General features: G+C 40.8%; 1 protein-coding gene across 13 annotated transcripts in view; it reads right to left on the minus strand.

Moving 5' to 3' along the window:
* Positions 1–1,486: 1,486 nt before the first annotated feature.
* rbm47 (RNA binding motif protein 47) overlaps positions 1,487–27,362 on the minus strand; it is a 32,985-nt gene continuing 7,109 nt past the window's right edge. For 2 of the 13 annotated variants that reach the window (XM_040145653.1, XM_040145656.1), the window contains exons 2-7: positions 9,943–10,813; positions 9,462–9,795; positions 8,961–8,984; positions 8,253–8,462; positions 5,841–6,031; positions 1,488–4,918 (exon numbers count right to left, since the gene is read on the minus strand). In XM_040145653.1, coding sequence (XP_040001587.1) covers positions 4,667–4,918; positions 5,841–6,031; positions 8,253–8,462; positions 8,961–8,984; positions 9,462–9,795; positions 9,943–10,782 — 1,851 coding nt within the window. In that variant the 5' untranslated portion in view covers positions 10,783–10,813 and the 3' untranslated portion in view covers positions 1,488–4,666. Of the gene's footprint in view, positions 4,919–5,840; positions 6,032–8,252; positions 8,463–8,960; positions 8,985–9,461; positions 9,796–9,942; positions 10,814–14,648; positions 14,723–22,367; positions 22,555–27,362 lie in introns of those variants that run through there. The other 11 variants (XM_040145655.1, XM_040145654.1, XM_040145659.1 and 8 more) reach the window with 11 other exon arrangements.

Below are 27,362 nucleotides of genomic sequence, written 5' to 3' on the forward strand. Positions count from 1 at the left end.
CTCCGATCGACAGGGCTTGGATTTTGTTCTAAGGGGTATTCCCCTCCTGCTTTTGCCGTGCTTTTACCGATTTAGGATGCGAAATGGGAATAAATAAAACCCTGCGTGGGGTTAGCAATATTTTCTTGCACAGTAAATAACAATAAAAATACAGTATTACTGGAAATATGGGAAAATGTTCCATACGTGCAGAATATATTTTCCTCATAGGTAAAACCAGGTGAAATTACAATTTTTCAGTGTATTTAATTCTTAGCCCACAGTATTTGTGTGTTTTGTGCTAAATAAATAAATATTTACTCATGGTTAATGCCTTCTTATTGCACATGTTCAATTTCTGTGTTAACCTCAAGAAATATTCAATCTGGTTTATGTTCCCTGCAGTTTCCTGCAGTCCTCCGCACTTGATGACTGTGGAGCTAACATGGCTGCCACCGAAAACCTGCACCGTCTGGTCGGAGCCATAGCTCTGCTGCAGGCTGCTCCGACGAAGTTCGTTGGCCACCAGATGGCAGCATGATCCTAAATGAGACACGCCGGCTCCCTCCGACAGCACTGCGTGTCCAGCTAGCCTTAAAGTCTTACCTTCTCCTGCCATTATTTAGAGTCTGGGATGCTTTTATTAATCGTACACTGACCGTGAACGCATAGCTTCCTGTGTACACAAACCACGATGTGGGCAGTAGATTAGACTTAGGGTTTTTGATCCAATACTCAGTAACACCAGGGACAATCACATGCAAGTTAAAATATTACTTAAGTTATGAACTGCAAATAACATATAAATGTTTGTTGTGTTGATTCTCTGAACTACTGCGGTGAAGCACACAACAGCAGCAGAGCGTAGCATAAGCAGCAGCAGAGCATAAAGAAAAGTCATGTGCCCAGAGCACGAGCTACCTTGATATGGTATCAGTCCTATTGATGGCAGTATTGGCACTCGTAACAAGACCGAGTGGTATTGATACTTTAGGTATCAATCTGCCCATCCCTAATATATGAAGCGATTGCTTTTCCTGCAACGTGTCACCACATTTTCATGGTAAAACAGGTGACCAGTCAGCCCTCTTACACGTATTGCACTGCATGGTGAAGGCTACTTATGTTCTTAAAATCCTCCCTGAGCTCCTCGCTGGGTCACAACATGTTACTAGAGTAAAGTTGACCCGCCACAGAGGAGTTTATGAAACATTCTCCAAGCGCTGTGCTGCCTCTCCTCTCTCCATCATGACAAGTTGCTTAATAATAGCTGATGTATGAGGTCGGGGATGGGTTTCCATTCACAGAGGTCGGAGTCAAAGTCCTCTGCCTCTGAACCTTTCAAGGAACTTCTGACCCCATTTAGCACTTTCACAGTTATGTGGTTTAATCTAAAACTAATCCAAGTTTACAAGGTGTACACAGTTTCAGTGTGGCAGGACACAGGGAAATAGATAAACAGAAAAATTAAATACACAGCACTGTATCCTTTTGAAAATGCTTTATTTATCTACTTTATCACTATAAATATAACAATGCCGAACAAGCTTTTTTTTTTTTTTTAAATAAACCTTCAGATAGAAAATAGTCTGCATAGATCTACAAAGGAAAAGCAAAGGGCACATTTTGGCAATAAGGCACACACTAGGAAGAGTTTAAATGGTAATACCTATAATAAACTAGACACATGTAGCTCCACACCACTGAGACAAGGAGCAGGAGGAGTTTATCCTGCTGCTGTAGTGTGGGTGGAATGCAGGCAATAGAAAGTAAAGCAGGTGTTTTGAGCGGGAGGCAGAACCAGAAGGACACAATTTTCTGCTGCCTAACACAGGGCAGTTAAATCATGAGTAGATATTTGATAGCTTCGCCAAAACTGACAAGCAGAGGTGCAACACCAACAGCTCAAAGTGCCAGAGGGTCATCACACTTCGGTTGGCCACTTTTCTTGGTCGATAATATGAAGCAGAAGGAGAAGGCCTTTGTGTTCCCACTCACAACACCAAATCTGGTTAAAAATAGCAAACATAATATTACACATACCATAACAAAAACACATTAACCTTGAATGTTTAAAAACTATTGGACACTTTGGCAAAAAAAAAAAGTTTTTTTTTCTACGTTTGTTACTCTGACTTTTTATCCCTAAACAAGGTGTAAATAAAGAAAAGAAATATGTTTTAAAATATATTATACCTTTTCTTCTCACTTCATACACACAACACACGTAATGCATATATTAAATATATCCTGACTTATTGTCATCATACAAGAAAATAATGAAAGCGGTCAACAGCAGTTTGCTTTCTAAGTGAAATCCAGTTTCAGAGGGGAGAGAAGCCGAAAAATGTCAAGGGAGATGAAACAAATGTGTCTTGTTTGCTGATCAAACTTTTCATTTAACTTCTTGGATCAATAACTTTGTCATGATCTCTTTCATAACCTCAACATTCAGGCCATCACCAAAGTCGAACTTATCTTATGACTTTGTGTGTAAAATGTTGTAAAAAAATCTGAGAATGAAAAATGAATGAAAGAAAATGGATTGCAAAATTTCAAACTACCAGAACTGGTTTACAAGTACAAGCCAGCATACAAATGTTTTGCAAGTTCTTATATAAAGATGGCCGCTGTGGAGTGTGACTTCATGATCAGCAGCCGCTTGCATCTGTTGTTTGTTTGTTGTAGTACATCCAATACATGCATAGCTACTTGTATAATTCAGCATGAGGTATTGCTCCAGTTATTCCCAGTTCAATTTTACACTTGTTTTCAACACATTGTGGAGTTTTAAAAGTGCCTGCTAAACATTCATAAAGGGTTATTTTATGTTTAATGCTTTATCTGCGAGGAAAAATTCCGTCAGACACCTAGACACTGAAAAACACCAACCCGCCAACTTCACACATGAATCCATGCTTAGTATTTAATATCTCTTCATCTGAAAGTGGCAATCTCTTGCCTTTCATAAATATCTTTAAGTGCACCTCAGTAAAGCACAGTTTGGAGGACAAGAAATCTAGCGGAGACAAACATAGAGAGTGTTACTGCAGGATCATTCAGAGAAGAGACTACAAGAGAGAGGTAGCCTTGTCACAGCTGACTGCAGAGACTGAAACCTACTTGTCTCACCAAAATACAGTAAAACTCAAAATCTGGTTAATTAGAAATCAGAATGGAGAAGGCTCCGATGAAATGCACAGATGGAAGCCTTCTCCTCTTTGTGCCAACCACATGGGCTTAGAGCTTTGTTATGAAAGGCACAGTGGAAAGCATAGAGTAGCACATACATGCAGGTGTAAGGCACTGTCGTCAGGCCCAGATAAGTTTTCTAACGTCATGAAACTGGAGTGTATGGAGCCACAAGTTTTTGGTTAGCACTGGCAAAAGCAGGAGCGCTTTAGTAGACAGAGTGCTCCAGTCCACATAGAAAAATCTCTCTAATTTCTGTCCGTATTTGTTCACCATTCAAGAGTCAAACAATTCAAAAACAAAAATAAAAACATCCATAAATGAGAAAAAACAACTAATATCTGTTCAGTCTTAGTCCCCTGCCAGCACAGTTTCAGAGGATGGGAAACATCTCCCTATACATGATGTCACTTTCGATAAGGCTCACACATAAACCATGTAGCCCATCACTGAAAAAGTTTTCCAGTTTTCCTTCTCTATTATTTGTTCCCCAGGGAATAATATTAGTAAGCTGGCTACTTTTCTTCAAATAAACCAAGATACACTATATGTTTCCAAAGGTTAAAGCGGAGCCATAAAAACAAGCAAACTAATTATAGTCAGAAAAAACAAACATACACACAAACAACCACTTAGAACCTTCATTTAAAACAACCAAAATAAAAATAAAACTACATAAACCAAAAAGTACCAAACAGGTGTGTTTGAAGCATACACATTCAACCAGCATGGACGGACAGCGTCACCTACAGCATGTAGAATTGGCTAGAATACTATATATCGATGAAAAAAAAACTTATGAAAAAACATTAGTTTATCCAAAGACAGCTGTGTTCCGTGGTATCCTCATCTGTCAGTAGTTCCTGTTGTACTTTTACTTCCTTTCAATTATTTTTTAAAATTTTTTTCTCCCTCCAAGTTTTATACACTTTTTTATTTTTATTTTTTAGACATTGTGTAAAGGTCCTGCTTCAGAAAAAAAAAATGACTACCCCAAAATAAAAAGAGAGACCTGCAGAAAACAAAACCTTAAATATGTATCTTCGCTTCATAAATACTTGAATGTACCTTCAGTGTTCTTGTTGCCACAGCAACAAGGTGGTGAGGGTCAGAGAGAAAGGGAGTTGTGTTTGTGTTGTTATTGTGAGTTATGCTTATTGTTTGGGGGCGACTGTCACCGCATACAGGGTAGCTTTCCTCAGTGAGTGGACTGTCTTCTATGTGTTTTGTGTTAAGCCTGTCATTTGGCTGCCTTGGGTCCGGGATATACTGAGGCCAGGAGGTGGGACAGATATGAGATGTCAGATTGTCATTTTGTCGCTGTCTGTGTTCTGAACATTTGCTCCAAACGACGTTCCGTTAGAGCTCTTGGAGGTTCACGAGCTCAAGAGATGTTTCTATATGATGGGACAGACACTTATGAGATGTTGCAGAGGTCGTTCAGTCACAGGCAGGGATAACTTTGTCGTTATTTCATGTGGTCTGAGCCACAGAATCAGTATGTCTGGTAGACATCGTGGATGGGCAGCTGGAAGGCCGTGGCGGGGAAGGCCTGTGGCACAGCGTAGCCGGTGTAGCCTCCATATGCCGCAGCCGCCACCGCTGCATTCTTCTGCAGAGCGGCCAGAGTCGCTGTGTTGGCAGCGTAGTTTGTGATGGGGACGTATCCAGCTCCATACAGGCCACCGGCTGCTGGGATACGCTGTACATTGTGGGCCATGGCGTAGACAGGAGTAATTGGACGACCCTGGGAAAAGTAGGGAAAAGAAGGAGGAACCGAGTGAATAGGAAGATTTCTAAAGCATGTCCTCAATAACTAGATTCATTAAATGAATGCATTCAGTGGTGAGTTGTTTTACCTGTAAAAGTCCTACATAAAGTTCCCAGAGTACAACTAGTGTGTCATACAATATAAAAAACTTTAACCCAAATCTGTATTTGAATATTGTTGTTATTTGAAATATAAAAATTCAAAGTAATGTAAAGAAAAATAACTCTTTTTGTAGCCTATGATATGAACATTTATGTTTTTTGTATCTTATTGCAAAAGAAGTTGGTTAGTTGTAGTAGCCATCATTTCTCTTGGTTCTAATAAAATTTTACCCACCAGCTTCAAAGTGTTTAAACCTAGAAACGATCTCACAAGTCATCAGTCAGGTTTAAATGTTTAGAAGTTCACAGTTTAACAATGTTGTTATAACAGCCTATTTAGAAGGAAAAACATGGTGAATGCATCCAAAATATCTTTTATTATTTCCTAATGCACTGTGAAATATGTATATGCACAATAACCTTTTAGTTATCTTAAATGTCATTTTCAATTTCACTTCCTAATAAGTGGTTTATATACTCACTGTCAGGTTGTGCTGTTCCCATATCCTCTTATCTCAGAAATTGAGTTGTTGACTAATATTATGTATGTAGTATGTAAAATAGAGGATATACAGAAGTGCAATGCTAAACTGGTGGAGTACTCTAAAACTTTGTAAGCTCTGTGAAGACTCTGTTGTAAAATCTGATCCATAAATACTTGGTATCATGCAGTAACTATGAGGAACTGGTTACTACATCAAACAACATGCCGTAAAATAGAGCAGAAAATTTCACATCTTTATGAGCATGAATCATTCAAACATTTGTCAAACATACAACAGTATCATTGTTCACACCTGGAAAGGTGGAGGGGTAGAGACTGCAGGTAGGACCGTGGCAGCAGCAGTAGCGGTGGTGTGCTCAGGGTGTTGCATGGCCAGAGGGTTGATAAGGTGCTCCACCGTGTGCACCTTCCCCTCCTCCATCAGCTTGGCTGCGGGAGCCGCACTGAACACTGGGTACTGCCCACCCAGAGTCGGCAATGCCACTGCACATAGACAGAACACAAGAATGAGAGCTTGGATAACAGAATGGATCACGGCAGGCAACAGGGTATAGCAAGAGAGGGTTAATATGTATTTTATTCAAAATACGGGAAATAATAGGAAGAGACAAGCAGACATGCACCCATGAAACAGGCATACCTAGATCTGAAGGTAATCTGTGAAAGGAGTGAGGAAAACGAAGGCAGTGAAGGATAAACAAGAGAGAGACAGGTTGAAGGATATAATTTAGGCAAGAAGGGAAAAAATAAGAAGTTACACAAGTTGGTGTTGGGGTGTGATTCGGATTATGTTGGTGCTCAACTGTGGATTAACCCCAATGTTCCAACACATGCACACACACACAAACATACACACATGCACTCACACACACACAGAGTGAACACAACGTCAGTCATTGTTTCAGATGGACAAAAGTCTTTTCAATCTGGTGGTTATCCTGTGATTCCACACAGACCGGGACTGAGACCGAGCTCCAGACTGGGGTCAAAGCGGGAGCATCAAGAAAGACCACTTTACAAAATGGACCTCTGATCTGCAAATGCATGACATTAATAGTAATAATGGGTTATCAATATAAATTTTATGTTGAAAAAAAAAGGTAGCCAATCTGGTAGGTTTATAACTTCTGTGTTTAGTAAAATGGAAGAACAATACCAGTGTGTGCATTTTTATTTTGCGTTTATATCACTGAAGCTTCTAAATTTCAGTTTTGTAGAAACATACTTGAAATTTAGAATTTAGAGGGTCCACTCACATAAAAATGTAATCTTATTTTCTGTGATAGTTCTGTTTTGTTATGTCCTTATGTGAGTTTGTTTTTTTCTCCTCATTATTGTCAGTGCAGTGTAGCACATTTCCTTCTGCTTACTGTCAGGAAAGAAGGAAGAGAGAAATACAAGGAATTTTCCACCAGGACATAGTCTTTCAAAAAGAATTCACCTTGCAACTTTGCTGCCACATTCTTTTTAGCTGGGACAAAAGTTAGTGTCACTACAGTTACAATTACTGTAATTACACAATAGACATTATACTTGCTAAACAAAAAAATGAGTAGATGCCAAAAAAAAAAAAAAAAAATCACATTACACAGAGCAAGCATTGCAAAATGAGATGGGCAACAAGTCTACATAACACTGGTATTATCCTTTAAGCGATCAGAACAGAGTGGACACACCAGATAAGAGGAGATAAATAATCTTTACTTCTTGCAGTTTAGTTTGGCATTTCAACTCCATTCTTGACTGAAACAGTTGTAATGGGAAAAAAAGCTGTTGCTGCTTACTCATTCCATCAACATCCATCTTTCCTACTGTGAATAAGGCCATTCTTTTGTGGGATACTTTTTTGTTTTTCATGCATATTTTCATATTTTTCAGCCCTTACTAAAAGAAAAGGACAATGTATAATACTGTCAACCATGTTTCAGTCAAACGTTGGAATTGAGTGCATGTGTAGAAGGCGATTGTGCAAGCACTGGTCCCCACATAACTACGACAATGTTCAGACAGGCAGCAGCACTGCATGAAAAAACATGGCTGCTTCATTCATTTCATTGAGACCACTGTGTCATCTGAACACAATGTGATGTATTCTAGCAAAGAACTGTGTTGGCCAGCCAGTTACATTCCAGGTAGATTACTTTGAAAAGAGAACAGGGTATTTCTACTGTTCACCTGGTCATCGTCATGACAGAGGACAAAATGACTGCTGCTGTAATAGAGCACCACTGTGATAGAGTTGAAAAATCTTTACTAAAAGTATTTTAGACCACTGAGCAGTGTTTTGGCATCTGATAGCCTTTAAACTCAGGGAAGTATTAGTGCCCTTCCTGGATCGTATTTCATCGTCTCACCAGTATGCCCCCAACAACGCAGTCCCTTTTGTTCTTTAAACACAGTGCTGCTTTCAGTCTGAACAGACAAATTTATGATATGGAGGAAAAAGGAAAGAATGAGGAAGAAAGCATAGCAGTTACTTTCTGGTCATGCTAGAAAGGACATACGTTTCGTGCCCTTATTCTTCACTGTAAAGACAAAGGAAGTCCTTCTGCACATAACCATCCAGCAACAACCATTACCTTGATTTACAAAAGTTCCTCAAACCACAGAGGACTGAGAGAGACACAGAAAGTATGAGCTGGAAGGTTTAGTAAAGGCTTTTAAGGTGGGCGAGGATATGGATGGATATAGCTATCTCACTGACTTGTGCCAGGTTTGATGCCAACTGGGTTGACAGAGGTAGCGAGCTCCAGACTGGGCATCAGCTCATAGGGCTTTTCGGGCTGCTTGGTCTTGCCCTCATGGTAACGGCTGTAGATGCCACGACCAGCAGAGTAACCCCCCAGGTACGACCCCCGCGGTCCAGGGGTACGGTTACCTGCAGCAGCACGACCACGACCTCGCACAGTACCTGCTTAAAATACAATTAAAGTAATATGATGACAGGGGTTGTGGTTTAGGACTTGGGCAGCAGGAGCGCGTTGTGCTGAAAGTTGTGTATGACAACATGTAAGGCAAGATTTTGAAATGAGTTTAGAACTCCTCTCAAGATATCAGGACTCAGGTAGCAAGGATGGTCATTTAGCTCTAATTTTCTCCTGGGAATTTCTCAGCAATATCTGGTTGAGCTCAGGGTCGTTCGTTTTTTTTTTTTTTTTGAGTTCTTTAGGTCCAGTTTGCCCGCTTTCTTGAGCACTGTTCTGACTCTTTCTCATGAAAGTTCATGGCACTATGAAATGGTGTTCCAAGACGTTTGTAGATTTGTTGTGATCTCTGCAATAACCCAGCATGAAATGGGAGGTGATAGCACAGAAGGAAAAGGATGGTGTTAGAAAATTTATAGTTTGTCAAATGGCAGGAAAGCATATTGTTCATTGAAGGAATAAGGAGGAATAAGGATGTGAGAGATTACCATTGTTCTGTATCATTGGGGATCCTTTGGAGAGAAAAACCAAAACACAATGATTGTTGAAAGTCAAATAGATTGTCCTGCTACCACCCAAAGACCATATTTAATCAATCAACAGTAATGGGATTAGCATTCATTGGTCCATCACCTTGTTCTGTCTTTGCCTTTTAACAACAAATCTCTGATTTTAAGAAACAAACCCTCATCAAGTTAAAGATTTTTAAAAAACTTCTTCAAATGAAATTCTAGTCATCAAAGATTAAATAATTACTATCTCAGTCATCATGACCATTTCAAATCATAGCTCCTAATTGATGGTGTGTTTGTCATTGCTCCTACAATAGCATCTGTTGGTTGTGATGAGATCTTTAGCAATGCACTGGCCCAAGTTTTGGAGTTTCTGCTGACACCAACGTTTACAAAAAATAGTTGGCTTTCAGAGAAACACTGTGGCTTTTGCAATTGATCATTACTGAAACAAAAGCAGAAAAAATGAATTCTAACCTTTGACGAAGTATTCCCTGTTTGGTCCAATGAGGGTGTTGTAGGGATAACCATAGTAAGCCAATGTGTAGGGATCACACTGGTATACATAGTTCTGCTGAGTAGCCTCTGGAGTGGCAGAAACTCCCCCCTTAGAGGCCTTCTGACGTGAATATTGCTCTTTATCAACTGGCTTGGCGAGTGTCACCTCAATGCAGGACCCTTCCACCTCTGTGCCGTTGAGGTGGTCCATGGCCAGGACGGCATCCTCCCGTGAGGTAAAGTGGACGAAGGCATAGTCACGGATTTTCTTAACACGTTCAACACATCCAGGGTTCCACTGGCTGAACACCTGCTTGACAGAGAAAGTATGGGTAGTTTTAGCCCTGCTTGATATGCTCAAAAATTATATCAATCTCAGCCTCTTCATGTCAGATATAATTTTTACCTAATAAAATAATTTATAGTAAAAGCTGTAAGCTGATCAGTCAACTAATCTCACCTGTCTAATAGTTTCCTCACTGGTCTCCATCATTAGATTCCTGACGTAGAGGATCTTCACTGTCTCCATCACATCTTCATCCACATCAATCTCTGGCTCAGCCCAGTCCACTGCAATTTGGTGACCCCACAGTTGAATACGTCCAGGCATCAGCTTCCTGCGAGCCATTGCGGCGGCACGATGTGACTCATACTCCACAAAGGCAAAGCCACGGTTCTTCATCTTGTCTGCAGCACTGGCATAAACTATGACATCAAGTACACCTTCTGTCACCTTAGAAACCTCCTCCAGAATCTCCTCACGCTTTTTGGTCTTGGGGATGCCACCAATGAACAGACGGCAGTTGTCCACAGAGGAGCAGACCCCCAGTAGCCGCCCAGGCCGCACCTCATAGTTGTTGAGCTCCCGCACGGCACGTTTGGCCTCATGTTTCTCTGTGTACATCACAAATGCATACCCTCGGTTCTTCCCGTCAAAGTCCATCATCAGCCGCATCTCATAGATGCGTCCCACGGACTCAAACACTGGGACAAGCTCATCCTCATAAACGTCCCGCGGGATTTTGCCCACAAAGATTTCACATCCCCGTGGAGGAGATGGACCATTCCAACCAGGAGGAGGGCCATATTTACGCTGACCATTTTCCTGGACCATGCTGTAGCCAGTGCGCTCCATCAGGGCCACCAGTGCAGCCTCATTGGGAGCACCTGCAACACCCTCAGGGATGTTGATCTGTCCATGGAGAGAGTGGTGGGAGACACCAGAGGAGGGTTTGGAGGGTTTGGAGGGGGCAGCGTTATTGCTCATGGTCGAGGAGGAAGCAGGATCTTCGGCTGTCATTCTGACAAAACCATCCAATCAGATCTGGGGCCTGAGGAGGGCAAAGGGAAACTGGTTTATCAAATTACATTAAATTGTATCACCCACAACTGTTATCCAAGGGAAAGGAAGGAAGAAAGAAAATTAAGAAGAAAGGGTTAATGCTCAGAAGGTGCCATTTAATCAAGAAAAGGCCATAAAATGGCTGCCTGTTGAAGTAAGATTATTATCAATTTGCAGGCACAATCACATGCAAGATTACCTACCTAACAATCTAACCAACACATATACTGTAACTCGGACAGAGCAGTGAAAATACAGCATCTATAAATCCCAAGGGTGTCTTCCCTTATCAGGAGTTTTACAATCTTGTTTTGTTGAGTTCCTCAGTTCCCTTGCTGACCTCTGACCCCTATCAGGGAGAATGAAGGGCTATAAACCCAGAAAACTCCAGCTCAAAGTTCACTGAGTACGACTGGGTCACATGCTCATTATGTGTGCGTGTCAGGAGTAAGTTAGACAAGTTGAAGTTAAGCTATATGAGTAGTTCTGCGTGAAATATGACTCCATAATGTGACAAGAGTTGTGCACATTAACTTGTCTCACACAGACCACTGTTGCGCACACACTCTCACCATGAAATGATTTTGGACTTTGATCCTCCTTATCAATATGAATGCTATACAGTGTGTGGTTGCAGCTTTTGCTGTGTGTGTGTTTGCTTGTCTCTATGTGTGCGCCACTTCATTAAGAGCTGCGGAGGAACAGAGAACAATCAGAAATCGGCTCCCCACGCATAAACCTCTTATTCTGTTATTTTCCAACACTGCCAGTATTCAGGACGGAAAAATCCACAGTCTTTTAAATCCCCAAATCTCCATGCTGCATTGAACGCTGAAGCAACAAATCAAAGCAGCCTACAAAGCGAACTTCTTTTTGTCGGACTAAATGTCATGTAAGCAAATAGGCCAAATAAAAAAGACAACCTCTTGCTATTTAGGCAAGCAATGAGTGTGTGCGTGTCTGTGCGTCATAAGATTGCCTGGACTTTGATGGAGATAGGTGAGGCAGTCACCAAAGGTAAAACACCACAAAGCCAAGCAACCATGGTAACGCACACATTCATTCGACCTGACCCAATATCCACCCCTCCCACAAACACACACACAAACACACGCACACACACACACACACACACACACCTGTTCACTTGTTAGTTCGCCCAAGGCTGGAGGACTTAGAATTACCTGCAAACTAGTTCACACCTCTTTCACAGAGGAACAAAAAGGATGCAAATGTCAGATTGATAGAAAAAAAAGATACTTTAAATATCATAAAAAATGTACAGTGGACATACCATGCACATTTAAATATTATATTTCTGGTTGAAATAAACTATTATTTCATTCATTTGTTGTCACGTATAGAATACAGTAATGTCAAAACATGGAATCAGGGGAAAACAAAACATCAAAAACCAAGAGTGGGGAAACACAGAATGATGTTTCCTCTTTTTATCTTCAGCCAGTATTAGGTAGCTGCATGTTGACTCGGGTCAAGATGACTTTAGATTATATAAAAATACTGATCTAGGCAAAGTTAGGGGGGCATCCAGTATGAAGAGATGAATCGTGACCCTGCTCAGCAAGGATGCAAAAACATCACTCAAGGTTTTCCCAGTAGTTTGCTACATTAAAACAGCTTTTTTATTACTTGCTTCTGTGTTGCTTTCGCAATCTTCTTCTACAGCTCACTGTGCCTTCCTTCTGTTCCTTCTATCGTGTGAAGTGCTAACATGACTCCATCTCTTATCAGCCTTGCCAGACTAATGACAAAGGGAGGATAATATTCACTTTGGGAGTTCTGCTCAGTGATAAAAAGAAACTATGTGACACTGTGAAGTTCACACTTTGTATAACATACTGTGGTCAGAGTGAGACTCCCTTTTCTTGCTTTTTTGTGTGTGTCAAAAATATGATATATTCAGTGTCCAGTCTTAGCATGGGGTAACCTACTTCCTGCTTTTGACCACTGTTGTGCTGAGGTTTCCTTTCTAAGGAGAGACTCAGGAAATCACAGTATTCAGTGTGTCAGAAGTGAAGCGAAACTCAGATGGTATGTATAATCTATCTTCCTTTGCAAAAAAAACAAAAAACAAAACTGGAAATAGTGAGTGCATATGTGAAAAACTGTATCTGAAAAAGTGTGCTGCCAGAAAAATAAAGATAACAAGGAGCAACAAAAGAAGTAGGAAGGTGGTGCAGAATGAAACAGGAAATAGAGAAAATAATATTAAGAGACAAAAAGCACAAGACAGCTCTGACCCTATACATAGGTGTATATATGTGTGAGTGTGTTTGGGAGTGTGTGAGAGAGAGAGAGAGAGTGAGAGGAAGAAATCTGAGGCAGTGACAGGTAAATGATTAACCTTGGTGAAGACAAATCCAAGGCTTTCCTCACAGAGAGCATAAAGATTTACAGATGAGGTCTCAGTGAGCAAAAAACTAGTATTTTAGAAGGAAAAAAACCTAAGTCATGACCACTTTTGTGCGAGTCTCCTGGTCTGATTTTTACCTCCTTGTTGCAGACTCAATGAAATTAGCATCCACACACTCAAGTCCGTGCAAAAATCTCATCTTTCTTTGCTGCAGCACAACACTGACAGCCAGAAGCTATTCAGGTAAAACGTAGCCGTAGACATTCAGAGCTAAGACACAGAGTTCACCCCGGTCAAAGGTTGTGAACTCAGAGAACCACAGGAGGGAGGGACCAGCTAGCCTGCGCACAGCTAGTGAAGGAAGTTAAAGAGCAAGGATTTGACTGTGTTCCGGTAATGCTGTAGAGATTGCCCATTACATTGTGTTTATGATTGATAGAAGCACCTGATTCTTTATGTATTAACAGCATGTTATTGGCGACTGAATTGTTTTATAAGCAGACAAAAAGCTTTTATGGGCTTCCTCCGGATCATACCATAAACACAAATTGACTGCAGGTGGCAGATTCCATCTTTTTCTTCAAATAAGCAAATGAGCCATGTCATTATTGAAGCATAGTTACTCAAAGCTAGAAAGGGGAAGAGCATTTGATTCTTCATGTCGTTGACCTGATGATAAATCAACAATGCTGTCAGGCTTTCTTCTCAGGTGAATACACAGGTCTTGTTCAGTAGTTCTGTAAGATAAGAAACTTCTCTTTTGGTTCCCAATTGACTGCAGATTATGGAGCAAAGAAAAGCCAAGTGCATGTTCAACAGTATGGAACAATGCAGCACTCAGTGCTCTGCTCTATCCTGAGTGACACTGATCCAGTTGGCCGAAGGAAACAGGCCTAAGGAAGCTGCCATCTTAGCCACACACGTGAACACACGGAGGCGACCGACTCACAGCATCCACCCAGCAGCCCCTAACAAAAGGGTCACAAGGCAGCAAGATAGGATCAATGAAACACCAACGCTTAAAAACACTCATATCCAGGTTTTTCTTAACACATAAAACACACCCAATAGATAAAGTTACAGCAGCTGAGATACTAAATGACTCATGCAAATACCATTTAAGCCATCCTTCACATCTGAGGGAGAGCCACAGACAATAACTAACAAATAATCTTTACACACTACACTCCACTACAGTTTCAAGTCAGAGCAACTCATCATTTAAAGATGAAGAATCCCTCCGAAAAGCAAGGACAGTCAGAGAGAGAGAGAGAGAGAGAGCGAGAGAGAGAGAGAGAGAGAGAGAGAGAGAGAGAGAGAGAGAGAGAAGTGAGAGTGAAACAGAGCAGAAATATTGAGAAAGATATCAAAGGAGAGGGAAGGTGGGGAAGGTGGTGGGAAAGCGAAGGGGAAGGAAAAGCAGAGAGCGGTCAGATGGGAGGATAGCTACCCCTGTTGCTTCACAGCGCTCCGCTGCTTGGACGCCTGCTCTGGGAGTGTTAGTCCGACTCCATGAGAGACAGGTACAGCAGGGCACTGAGCACAGAAGCCAGCCTCCTCTACACACACACACACACACACACACACACACACGCTGCAAGCATGAGAGCTGATGAGGGTGGAGCTAAAACAGGTACTTTGTGTGAGTGTGTATGTGGGCGGATCCCAGCAACACTTTGGAAGAAACTGTTTCCTTTAAAAAAAAAAAAGTATTTTTTTAACAGTAGTTTTTTTCTGTGTGAAATACATAAAAATACACATAAATACCAGTGGTGGAAAGCAATTATTACATTTACTCAGGTACTACAATTAAGCAGAACTTTATGGTATGTACTTTACTTTAAATATTTCCATTTTATACCACTTTATTCATAATATTGTAGGAAATGTTTTAATTTTTGATCCATTCCATTCATCTGACAGCTTTAGTTTCTAGTGTCTTTTTAGATTTTACATTTTAAAAATATGATCCGATTATTTGTTGAGGATTAAACCATTGTTTCCCAGGATTTTTGGCTTATGACCCCAAAAAACAGTGTCTAGCTGGGGCCCCATTTCAGATGTCTATGAGTTGTTAGCATTTCCACCAAAGAAACATTTCCCCTCTAAACTTCTCAGATAGTTGCATCTAAATCATTTTTCGAGGCCCAACGAGGTAAAACTGTCCAATTTTTCATCAAAAAGCAAAGAATAGAGAGAAGTCTGATATTTGAAAACAATATTGTCTGGCAGGATTTTGTTCTTTCTCCTTTCCTTTCTCAGTAATCATCACGACCCCTCAGATTTATCTGGTGACTCTTTGGAGGGGGTCTGACCCACAGATTAGGAACCACTGGACTAAACTAACAAACTGTACAGTATACAAAGCAGTTCAAACTAGCTCCACCTCAATCAGCTACAACAGTAAAATGCTACCTCTACATGCTACTACAGTTTAATAACATTACCTATAATAATATATCAGCCACATGGGAGATTTTTCTGCAGAACAAGAACTTTTACTTTTGATACTCTAAGTACATTTTGCTGGTACTGTACTTTTACTTAGGTTGGATATCCAATGCAGGACAGTTACCTGTAATGAACTAGCTACTTTTACATAAATGCATTGGTATATTTTCTTCAGTAAAATAATGACACTGACACACCTGTTGCGCCAACCTGCAAATCTTTACTTTGTCACTAACGAAAACACAGCAGGTGATGTGAGTGAGAGGAGGGAGGGCTGTTGGGAAATGCAGTTTTATTTGGTTTTAAGGGTTTTCTGCTTAGAGTAGCAGAAATAGGAATCATGGCCAGAAAGGTTCAAACTTGGGTTTGAATACTTCCTCATGTTGTTGTCTTACTGTGAAAGGACATTTGGAAAATTCTGACTGGGAGTTACCACTAGAGCGATTTATGTCATGTCAGCACAAGACTAAAACTGTGTGTAAGTCTGTGTGTGTGTGTGTGTGTGTGTGTGTGTGTGTGTGTGTGTGTGTGTGTGTGTGTGTGTGTGTGTCTGTCTTTGTGTGTGTGTGTGTGTGTGTGTGTGTGTCTGTCTGTCTTTGTGTGTGTGTGTGTGTGTGTGTGTGTGTGTGTGTGTGTGTGTGTGTGTGTGTGTGTGTGTGTGTGTGTGTGTGTGTGTGTATGTATTTGGGCATGTGCGTGTGTTTTTTGTACATAACAACGGTGAACATGTTCCAAGCACAGCTTAACTAAAACAAACAACACACACCTTCCTGGGCAGTCAAGAGAGCAGATAGAGAGACGGCTGAGAGAAAGAAAAAAAACAGCCAGAGGAGAGTTTCTGTCTAAAAACTCCCCTCAGTGCTCTGAAAAGAGCAAGAAAAGAGGGAGAGGGGGAGTGAGGGAAGGAGAGAGCAGAGGGGGTGAAAGGGACAGAGAGATGAAAGTCACAGTGTGTGGTCAACAGTGTGTTGAGTTTCAGCTGCTATTGAAACCAGTGCTGCTCCTTAACGACTGAGTAAACAGGCAAGAAGAAAGTCTATTTAGCATAAAGACCAGAAACTGATGCATGGACCAAAAAAAAAATGAGATTAAAGCACAAATAATAGAGAGCTATGTATGGACTGTAGCAGCTTAAATTTGTTCGCATAATTACGTGCCGGTTCTAAAACTGTCAGATCAATTAACATGACATCTGAAGGAGTGAACTGAATATAAATTACAGCAAAAAGGTGTGTCCAAGAAGGTGTGTGTGTGTGTGTGTGTGTGTGTGTGTGTGTGTGTGTGTGTGTGTGTGTAAAAATAAGTATGTGAAGTGGCACACTATGTAATCGTTGAGCATGTATGCAAAAGCAGGAAGAGGGCAGACTGTTGGGGAGCAGGGTCAATAAAATCCGGCCTTCGTCTAAGCCAAGGGGGTCAATCTAAATCAAAGGTTAACAGTCTGTCCTTAGTGAGAGCCAATCGGGAGTCAGACACACGACAGACGGTTCAGGTGTTCTGGTGACCGCACAACGGGACCATCAAACCATCAGGTGAACGGTTAACTGTTAAACCCTGCAGGAAAGGGGGGGGTGAAGAACATTTACCTTAATCATTGTTGACTTAAGTTGTCACACACACAAACACACAAGCTCAAACTTCATACCACATACCGCTTCAGTTTCAATCAGGTCTTAATTTGTGGATTGTAGTTTACTTATGATTTTAAATTTATATTTGAAGGAATAAAGGAAATTAACTGTTACTGTAGGATAACATTGGTGTTATTCTATATTTTTCTTATTGTCAGCAAATCCCATGAAAAATACATTAGTGCATTACTTCCCCACTCACTTAGCCCAAAGTCAGTTCTTTGAAGGCACGTATATTTTTAAAACTTAGTCTCAAATATATACTTTAATTTTTAGAAAAGGCTTATCAATTTCTTACAACAGCTGGGCATGCTAATTTTTAGCAAATGTTACTCAGACAGGTGGAAACAGCACATTTGTAGGGGATTATTTGCAGTAGAGGATTAATACACATAAGGTGCCTTAGTGAGAATTTACGACAGCAGAACTAGGGTTGAAGGATTGATTCAAAATGAACTACAGTGCCGATGTTCATTGTAATGAAGAAAAATGTCACTTAGTGCAACAGTGCGGGTCACTGATGTGTTTTCAGTAGTTAGGGGACAACAGTGGAGCTCTGTGGCTCAGGGGAATAAGGTCCATTATACTTGTTGGCAGGATCGATTAATTGTTGGTTTGGGTCTTTTAACGGGATTGGTTGAAAAAATATAAATGCTGAATATACTTTGCCCTTTAAACTGATGTAAGTAATTTAACATACACTGTGGCTTATGATTGATTTTGGCAGACTGGAAATCCAATCCTACTATACTGACTTCTGTATTTGACAATATGACACTGCCACTGACATTGTGTGCAAGCTGAAACACACTTTCTTTGAACTAAATCATATGCAATCACGTTAGGGAGTTCATCTTAGACCGGGTTGGTTATTTCTGATAAGCTGGTTCTCTATTAAGGCCAGAGTCTCAAACACACCACACACAAACACACGCACAGACACACACACACACACACACACACACACACACACACACACACACACACACACACACACACACACACACACATATATATACAATGGAATCTGCCACATAGGCAAAAATTGTGAATAGGCAGGAATAAAGTCAGCAGTAAAGCAGTGCTGGTAATCAGTATCTTGGGGAGAAAGGCATCCATATAAGTAAATGAGTAGCTTGTCACAAGACCGGAGGTTTGCTGTTTATTTCTGTAGAGTGATACAACCTGTAGGAGTACAACACATTGTTTAGTCCCACACTGCGCTTTTCTGGAAGCAGTTCCTCAATGACAAGCACGGAAACTGAGAAAAAAAAGAGCTTCCCTCTGTTGCTATCTCCAACAGCCTCATTGTTTCAGGTAGCTTTCACAACTTAACCGTCTTACTTGCTCGCATGGTTTTTATCCTTGAAAATGCTGAACAGTAGCCTAGAATTGTACACTGATTATAACCCCACCAAATATAAAGCAGCATAAAGGAGACATTTAGTTCCACTGTCTTGTACGTTATCAGAGTCGGCCGCAGTAGGGGACCATAAGCCTATAAAACTATGAAGTTGATGAAAGAGAAGTCAGAACCGTGGCTTACCCCTCAGCACACATGATGTCCCCACACCGTGGTTCACACAGCTCAACTGTCAGCATGCTGACTGCAACAGCATGAAGCAGAACAGAAAATGAAGTCACACTGCTGACTGAGGACAGGAAAGCTGTGTCATCTTGAGATTTCTGTTTTCTGTCCAGTTGCATTGTTTTTTGAGGAGCTGTTGTCTTTAAAGTATATGTCACTGTTCACTGAAGTATGGCTATCGCCAAGACACAGTACTGCACAGCTAGTGCACAACACCAGGGCTGCAGCCAGCAACTATTTTCATTATGCTGTTTATCTTCTTGATTAATTGTTGAATCATTTGGTCAATAACGTATCAGAAAAAAAGTGAGAAATGTCCATCACATCATCCCAGACCCCAAAGCGACATCTTCAAATAGCTTTTTTTTGTGTGACCATCAGTCCAAAACCCAACAAAGACTTAAAAAACAGAAGATATTCACGTTTAAGAGGCTTGGACTAGCCACTTTTCAGCATTTTTTTCACTCAAAATCCTAAACTTAAGCCATTAGTTAATCATCAAAATTGTTGCAAATAAATTTTCTGCTGATGAACTGATGGATTAATCATTTAATTAGTACACTGACATTTCGACTGCTCTCCACTTTTAAACTGTTCAACTCCTTTAAGCCTTTCAGTTCCACTGATACTTGACAATTGTTTTTCTTTTGCCACTTCAACTTCTTTCACTATTTCAACTTTTTTCAAAATGTTTTAATTGCCAATTTTAAACTGTGAGCATACTTATAAATTTCTCAGAAAATGTAGCCTTTTCTAGGTGAGAATCAATTAATCGTTGAGACTCAAAACAAGTCTGGTTCAGAGACTGAAGAACTTCTTCTTCTAATCTACATATCCCCAAATCTGAGTCCCCTTCATTTTTGTCCCTGCTGCCGTTCTCTGTTGTCTCCTTCTCTTTACTTTTCTTCTTTTGTTTTCTCTCCTTCCATCCATGTACCTGTCACCCTCATTCCTCTGGTTCACTCAAGCTCCAAGAGGAGCAGCGAGGAGGGGGAGAAGGGAGAAACAAGGAAGGTGCAGAGAGGAGGGCAAACCAAGGAGGAGAAGGACAAAGAGGGCGAAGAAATTAAGAGAAGAGAAGGGAGAGAGAGAGAGAGAGAGAGAGAGTGTGTGTGTGTGTGTGTGTGTGTGTGTGTGTGTGTGTGTGTGTGTGTGTGTGTGTGTGTGGGTGGGTGGGGGGTCTGAAGAGAAAAAGACCAGATGGAGAGGAGCAAACCAAATGTTCCCTCTCCGATCTCCTCATGCAGGCCTCCCTCCCTCAGTGTTAGAAAGCCCTTCAAAGTGAAACCGGCCTGAAGAATTTCAGGTCAGACGGAGTGCGTAAGTGACCGCCTCCATCCCACCCCAACTTCACCACTGAGGGATGATTCCAGTTCATTTACTCTGAGAGCCCCCCTGCCTTCAGGACCTTCACATTTGTCCACTCAAAACCCCACGATTTTCCTCGCCATCATTTTAAGCAATACAAAACAGGGCCTTCATCTTAACGTTTTATTTTCGACAACATCAGCATTGATAATGACTGAAACTTTGATTTCAACATCGATCAGTCAATGCACTAATTATGAACAGAAGGGCTTTGACTTCAGTTTTCGTATAAAGCATGACAGGATAGAGAGGTCAGAGTATTGCCACATATGTCCCCTCACACAGCTACGCAGTCATTACTAGGCATAAGAGAAGCTTTAGCGTTAGCACTAGCTGAAAGGGGCTTTGCTTCCTTAGGCAAACACATTCCTCAGGCTAATCAGCTAGCCTGTTCAAGGCCATAGCAGACACTGTTTCAGACAATTACGACCGACGTTGACAGTGTCACACACTCGTGATGAAGGCTTTAGAAGGCTGCTATGTGTGTGTGTGTGTGTGTGTGTGTGTGTGTGTGTGTGTGTGTGTGTGTGTGTGTGTGTGTGTGTGTGCGCGTGTCATCAACCTCATTTGGTTTTTTCAGCGTCCTTCGCACTCATAGTTACTACACAGGCTTACAAAAGAGCTAATCTTCATACACACTTTGATACTCAAACAAGGATCCACCCTGTTGACAAACACAGTTAAAAGATTTAAAAGAGAGTGTTTCAGACTCCTACAATGGCACAATTACGGAAACGTGCAGCTGAAATAACATTTGTGTCAATACAATAATTTTTTCACAGCAACACACCAAATATGACCATGTTGTCACTGCATGTGTAGCCTCAAATGAATGAAATAAAGCCCCAGATCACTGGATTCCCTGTTTGTCTTTCTCTCTCTCTCTCTCTCTCTCTCACACACACACACACACACACACACACACACACACACACACACACACACACACACACACACACACACACACACACACACACACACACACACACACACACACACACACACTTGTCTTACATTAGTTACAAGGACACTCATTGACATAATGCATTCCCTAGCTCCTTACCCTAACCTCAACAATCATAACTATAAATGCCTAACCCCAACCCTTACGCTAACCCCAACCTAAACCTAATTCTAACCTGAACCCTAAAACCAAGTCTTCCTAAAACCGAGTCTTAACCCTCGAACACCCAGTTGTAGCTATGACATGTCCTCACTTTCCCAACATGTCCTCACTCCCCAGATCTAAAACTCAAACTGGTCCTCACAAAGATAGAAGTACAAGTACACACACACAAACACACGTACAAAACAAACAGCTCATCTTAACTGGGGTAAAAGTCCACACATGAGGAAGAACCCGGAAGTCTATTGGTGTAATAATACCAGCCTCTCCAGGTAGTCACTGAAGCATTTTTTATCCCCCACCCTAAAGACACACACACACACACACACACACACACACACACACACACACACACACACACACACACACACACACACACACACACACACACACACACACACACACACACACTCTTACAGTGCCATGCCACTCCACTGGTTCCACTGGTTTCATCCTAAAGATATCTTGATCTCCATTCCAAACACTGATTGGTTTAAGTGCCTTTGTTGTCTGTTTCCAGTCGTTTTGGTGGCGAAACAGGGAGGTCTGGTAAACTGTAAATCTGCCCAGATGAAGCAAAATGCCAGATAGGTGACGAGGCAAAAACACAGAGCAAGGAGCTGTTTCCCCTTGATAGTCTCCATCAGAAGACTCTAAGGTCCGGTCATGCAAAGGGTTCATAAAGTCAAACAAAGCACTTCCAAACCTTTCAACATGGAGGGCAGAGGCAAGAGTTACCAGAAATCACCGCCAAGGTCAAGGAGACAAAGGTCATCTTTCATAAAGTGAACTGACAATTTCGGAACAACATTCTGCTAGAAAATCTGATTTTTCAAGGCTCACTACATGAGATTTTTCTGTGTCAAAAGTGATTTTGAGAAGAAAAAGGTTTAAATCAGAGAGTGACACAGCAAGAAGAAGTGATGACAAGTTTTTTGAAAAAGACTTAAACGAGGAATGTTTTCTGCACAGAGACCTCCGGAAAGACTGATGTTAACACCGTACCTGTATCCCAAACTGAGGAGCGCGGTTATCGACGAGCGGGCCAAGGAGATGCAGTCAGTGAGATTTGCTTTTGGGAGTCACTCTGCACATTCACTCTTGTCTAAAAGACACTTTGTCTCTGTCCATTCACTCTCCTTAGGTGTTGACAGGCTGCAGCAGTAAGACAGTCTCCTCGCCTGCTGTGTCTGGGTGTTTGAGTGTGGAGGTAAGCAAAGGTGGTTTAGTGTTTACTCATTCTAAATTGCCAGAAGAGAGAGGTGGGGCCACGCAGTACAGGTAACCCCCCACCTTTTTTTTTCCTTCTTAAATTTCTCTCTCTCTCTCTCTCTCTCTCTCTCTCTCTCCCTCAGCTGATAAGGAATAAGACAAAAGGGAAGGGATAAAAGGACAGAGGGTGTGACGAAAGGCGATTATTGACAACAATCAAGGAAAAGTCAGGAGGACCTTTAGTTTGAGTGTGCAACTTACGCACAGTTACATCCTTTACATGTGTGCTCACCTCTCATTATTAAGTAAAATGGAGTCAGAAATCAAACGCTGAACAAAAACGCTGGAGAAACTCGTTGTTGGAATTTGCTGTTTTTCTTCTCAGTGACAGCCACAAGAAATTTCCCAAATTCCAGCTTTTCTGTTCAAGAGTACAACATAAACAGAAACCGTTTATCACAAGTTCCCCGGTCAAACCAACAGGCGAGGGTTTATTTTTAACACAGACATTTATGAAACAAGACCGCTGTCTAGCTAACACACTCAAAACTGTAGGGAGGAGTGCTCAACTGCACAAGATGTCTTAATAACTGTCTGCACTGGAAAACCGTCAAAGTGCTCCTGCCTCTTTGCAACTTTTTATGCTTGTTCGCTGCCTACATGTATGAAACAAGACTTTGAGTGTACAGCTATGCTAGCGGCTCCTTTTCTGTCATCTCTCCACTGTAATCTTTGTAATAAAGGCATAAAAAACAGTCCTTCGAGTTAAATGCTAAAGTCAGCATGCTAACATGCTCACAAAGACAATGCTAACATGCTGATGTTTAGCAGGCATAATGTTTACCGTGTTCACCATCTTAGTTTAGCATGTTAGCATGCTAAAAGTCCAGCTTAGGCTGTTAATGAGAATGTCGATAGTTTTGCAGGTATTTTGTCAGAAACCAGGTAATGGACAGAGTGAAATTTTGACCTGATGGTGGTGCTGGATGAAAAGTCATCCTAGTCATCAGGATTCATCCTCTGGGAAAGATGAATGTCTGTATCAAAATGTCATGGCAATCCATTTTTGAGATATTTAGGACTGGAACAAAATGGGTGGACCGACCCACAATGCCATCCCTTGATCCACACCAGCTGTGTGGCTAAGAATATTCCCTTGCAAATGATCAAGTGGTAACACATCATCTGAGATCAAACTGAAGTAAAGCTAACCAAAAAAAAAGGTTAACAAAAGGTGAAATTTCACCAGAGTTACACGAACAGTCACTTCAGCTGTCAGCATTTGCCTCCATGAGAGCACCTTTATCCAGAAAACTACTGTGTTTCATCAAACCAGATATTTACTTTTTGGTATAGCCACATTAGAAAAAAGAGGAGCTTGTAGGTAAATATAGACTCAAAATAATTCAAAAAGAGCCTAGAAAGACACTTTCTATGAGAAAGAAGAGATTACTTTAAGGCCTGAGGCATTTTAGGATCAACCTGTTGAGGGATGAATTGGAATTTTTCTGTGAGCATTTAGGATTTTTTCAGCTCTTTTGAAATCCCCACTGGCTTCGTAATCACAGTATTTTATCAAGATGATCGTCAAAACCTTCTAGAGTTCAAACTTTCTCAAGTTTTCCTCCACAAGCTAGTTTGTCCAAAATGATGTTATTACCTGACACCCAAATGATTTAGTTTCAGTTATGACAGCTTGAGGGGTGTTAATGTTAAGCTTCTTTTTTGCAGGCTGCATTACGAGTGATTTCAAAGTCACTTTGCTGGCAACGCACTGATAAATACATTAGAGATAAAAAGAATACAAACTAGACTAAAGCTGTCACATTCCAGTCATATTTGCCAGAAACACAGAGGGACTCAGAGAGAATAGGAAGGAGACCACACTGACAATGTGTGGAAGTGTACATAACCTTAAACAGCCCTTAAAGAGAACAGGGCCCATACTCTTATCAGTCAAGGTGCTGTTCTACTCCAGCTTAAGTGTGTGTATGAGTGTGCGTGCAAATGCCATTGCACAAGTGACACATTAACCAATGACTCTGTTAATGAAGGACATGCAATCACTGATTCTCGCCTTTTTGGCAACACACACACACACAGTATATGTAGATAGCCAGTTCAAAGTTTACAGATGGAGAAATCTATTCTCCCCCGAACCGGGTGTAAAAAGGTTGAAGTGAAGGCCGCACACAGCCATAAACCTATTTTAAAAGGTGGAGGAGAGCGTGATTCAAACATGAAGGAAACTTTATTACCGGAATACTGTCTCACACAAACACACTCGCACATCAAGTCAAGTCAAGAAAAGTTTATTTTTGTGGTCCAGTATCACATATACAGTGTCTCAACGGCCCTTAAAATATCACATCAGCGGTTCTCGACTGTGTTCAAAACCCATTTGTCAACAATTATAACTTCTCCTATGACGACAAATTTTATATTACTACAACTATATCTTGTGAAATTGTCATTCATTATCTGTTTATGCTCCCACCTACACTGATGGGTGTCCACAGAGGGAGATATAGTTGTTGACAAATACAACTTATATCTGCTTGCAACCACATTATATTGTAATATAAACAGTTTACTAAATGTTTACACACTGCTCATCAATGCTAAATAGTCAGAAGGGAAGACAAAAAAAAAAGAGGGGAAAGTTATTAATTAGTAGAAAATTAAAATAATCCAACGGGGGTATTATAATAATAAGACCAATGCTTCTGTAATAAAATCACAAAAAGATGGCCGAGAAATGTGTCCAATAAAAAAGTCCGAAACACACACGAAATGCCACAAAAGCACAAAGTCATACACTTAACACAAGCTAGCCATCAGCTCAGTGGTAATAGAGACAAAGACATGGGGGAACCGGCCCTGCATGTCTGATATGAACCCACACACGACCGTAAGAAGCTGTACACAAACAGCCCTACAACGGTCACCGAGACAGATGGGAGGACGTTAAAGTCTGACGAGGAGTCCGCTGTGTTTGCGTGTGCTGTCTTGTTGCCAATCACACTGGATGTGACACACACACGAATGCTGTAGCTGGGTCAAACTCCACACACGCGCTCACGTATATCGATACGTTCGGAGGTTAATATCGGCTGATATCGGTGAACTGTAGATGTATCATATCGCTGTGCGTGTTGGCAGAGCCACAAAAAGAGATTGCAGAGCAAAAAATTAAAGCAGCAAGTGTTTTATTGGCAGCATATGTATGTATATTCAACTTTTCTCAGTTCAAGGTTAATGTGGTCTTATTTATGTTTTCATTGTTTTTACAATAATTCAGTTTTTAATGTTTACTGTCCAAAACCTACTGTTTGCTCCTATATTTTTTGTTTACTGTTAATTGAAAAAAAAAAAAAAAAGGTTTCTTGTTCAACAGACACATCTTCCTCATACAATGTTTGTTTATACTGTAATACTGTATGTGTTTATGTAGGAAAAATGATAATATTATCCAAATATTCTTATCAAATTTCTATCCTTCAAAGGTTTCGATACTAGTATCAGTCAGGCTCTAGCATACCCACATGTGCGTCCACACACTCATGCACATAAACACACATTCACATGCTAAATTGTGTGTCAGTTTCCGTTTAGTTTAAAAAGTGATTAAGATTAGGGTATAGAAGCAACTTCTATGAAGCAGGCAGTTTACCTCAGCACACGTGGTTGATGATGGTTATTAACTAGGACCTACATGGCAGTTCGCAGTCAGCACTACATTTTTAGCACGTGTGAGATTTGCTGTAAGCCCCGAGGCAAACATTATATCATCGCAAGGAAATTTCAGCATCGTTGTTTGTAGGACACACTGAATGACACAATGTCACCGTTGAGAGGCACGGTATCGTAATGTATAGTATGTAAACTTTACTAGCTGTAAATGCAAATATAAACGTTGGAGAAATTTGTGAATGTCCTGGGATGTGTGTGGGCCCTGCAGGGCATGTGACACAGCTGACGGGCCTCAGCAGAACAGAAGTGCTTGTTTGTCAAGAAAATACATCCAACAGGCAGCAGGTTACACCTCTACCGGAGTCAGCAAAACTTCAAATATGAGCATCTGTGTTTGTGTGTGTCTCTGAGTGGCTGTTGCCTGTGTCCTAAAAAATGGTTGAGTTTTGCTGTGACTTTGACCATGAACTTTGTCTGTCTCTGTCTCTCTCTCTCTCTCATCCCCATTTACCTCTGTATCTTTATCTGCTTCAAATAGACTTTTATCATCACAAGTGAAAAATTAGACAATTGATAATACTGTCTTATAGAAAAAACAAATTGTCAACTGAAACAAAAATCAGAGTTAGCAACAAAACTAAAAGAAAACAACTGATTCAACATGAAATAACAGGATAAAGAGGAATCCGATTAAAAGTTTTTTTTTCTTTTAATGCAGGAAACTGCTAGATTTTTGTTCAGTGCTGCTTTATGTGGAGAACATGTTTTAAAATATCAGATGCAGGCCTCAGAAAACTAATCAAACTGTAACTAAAACTGAAATAAAACGAATGATGAGCCCATTCGTTTCCACAAAAAGAAAACTGAAACTAAAGTTGTTAGTGTGACTTGAAAACTAATTGAAACAAAACTTGGATTTAAATTGAAACATTCATAATAAAATGAAAATAAAAAAGCAATTTAAAAAGGATGAAGAATGAATGCCCTGCTCCACTGTTACTGCTTTTACAAGCACTTTTGTTTTACTGATATCAAACGACTACAGAATATATTTTAAGTGTCAGTGTCAAACAAAAAAACATTCAAAAATATTTC

This window comes from Xiphias gladius, chromosome 15 (genome assembly GCF_016859285.1).
Source record: "Xiphias gladius isolate SHS-SW01 ecotype Sanya breed wild chromosome 15, ASM1685928v1, whole genome shotgun sequence".
NCBI lineage: Eukaryota > Metazoa > Chordata > Actinopteri > Istiophoriformes > Xiphiidae > Xiphias > Xiphias gladius.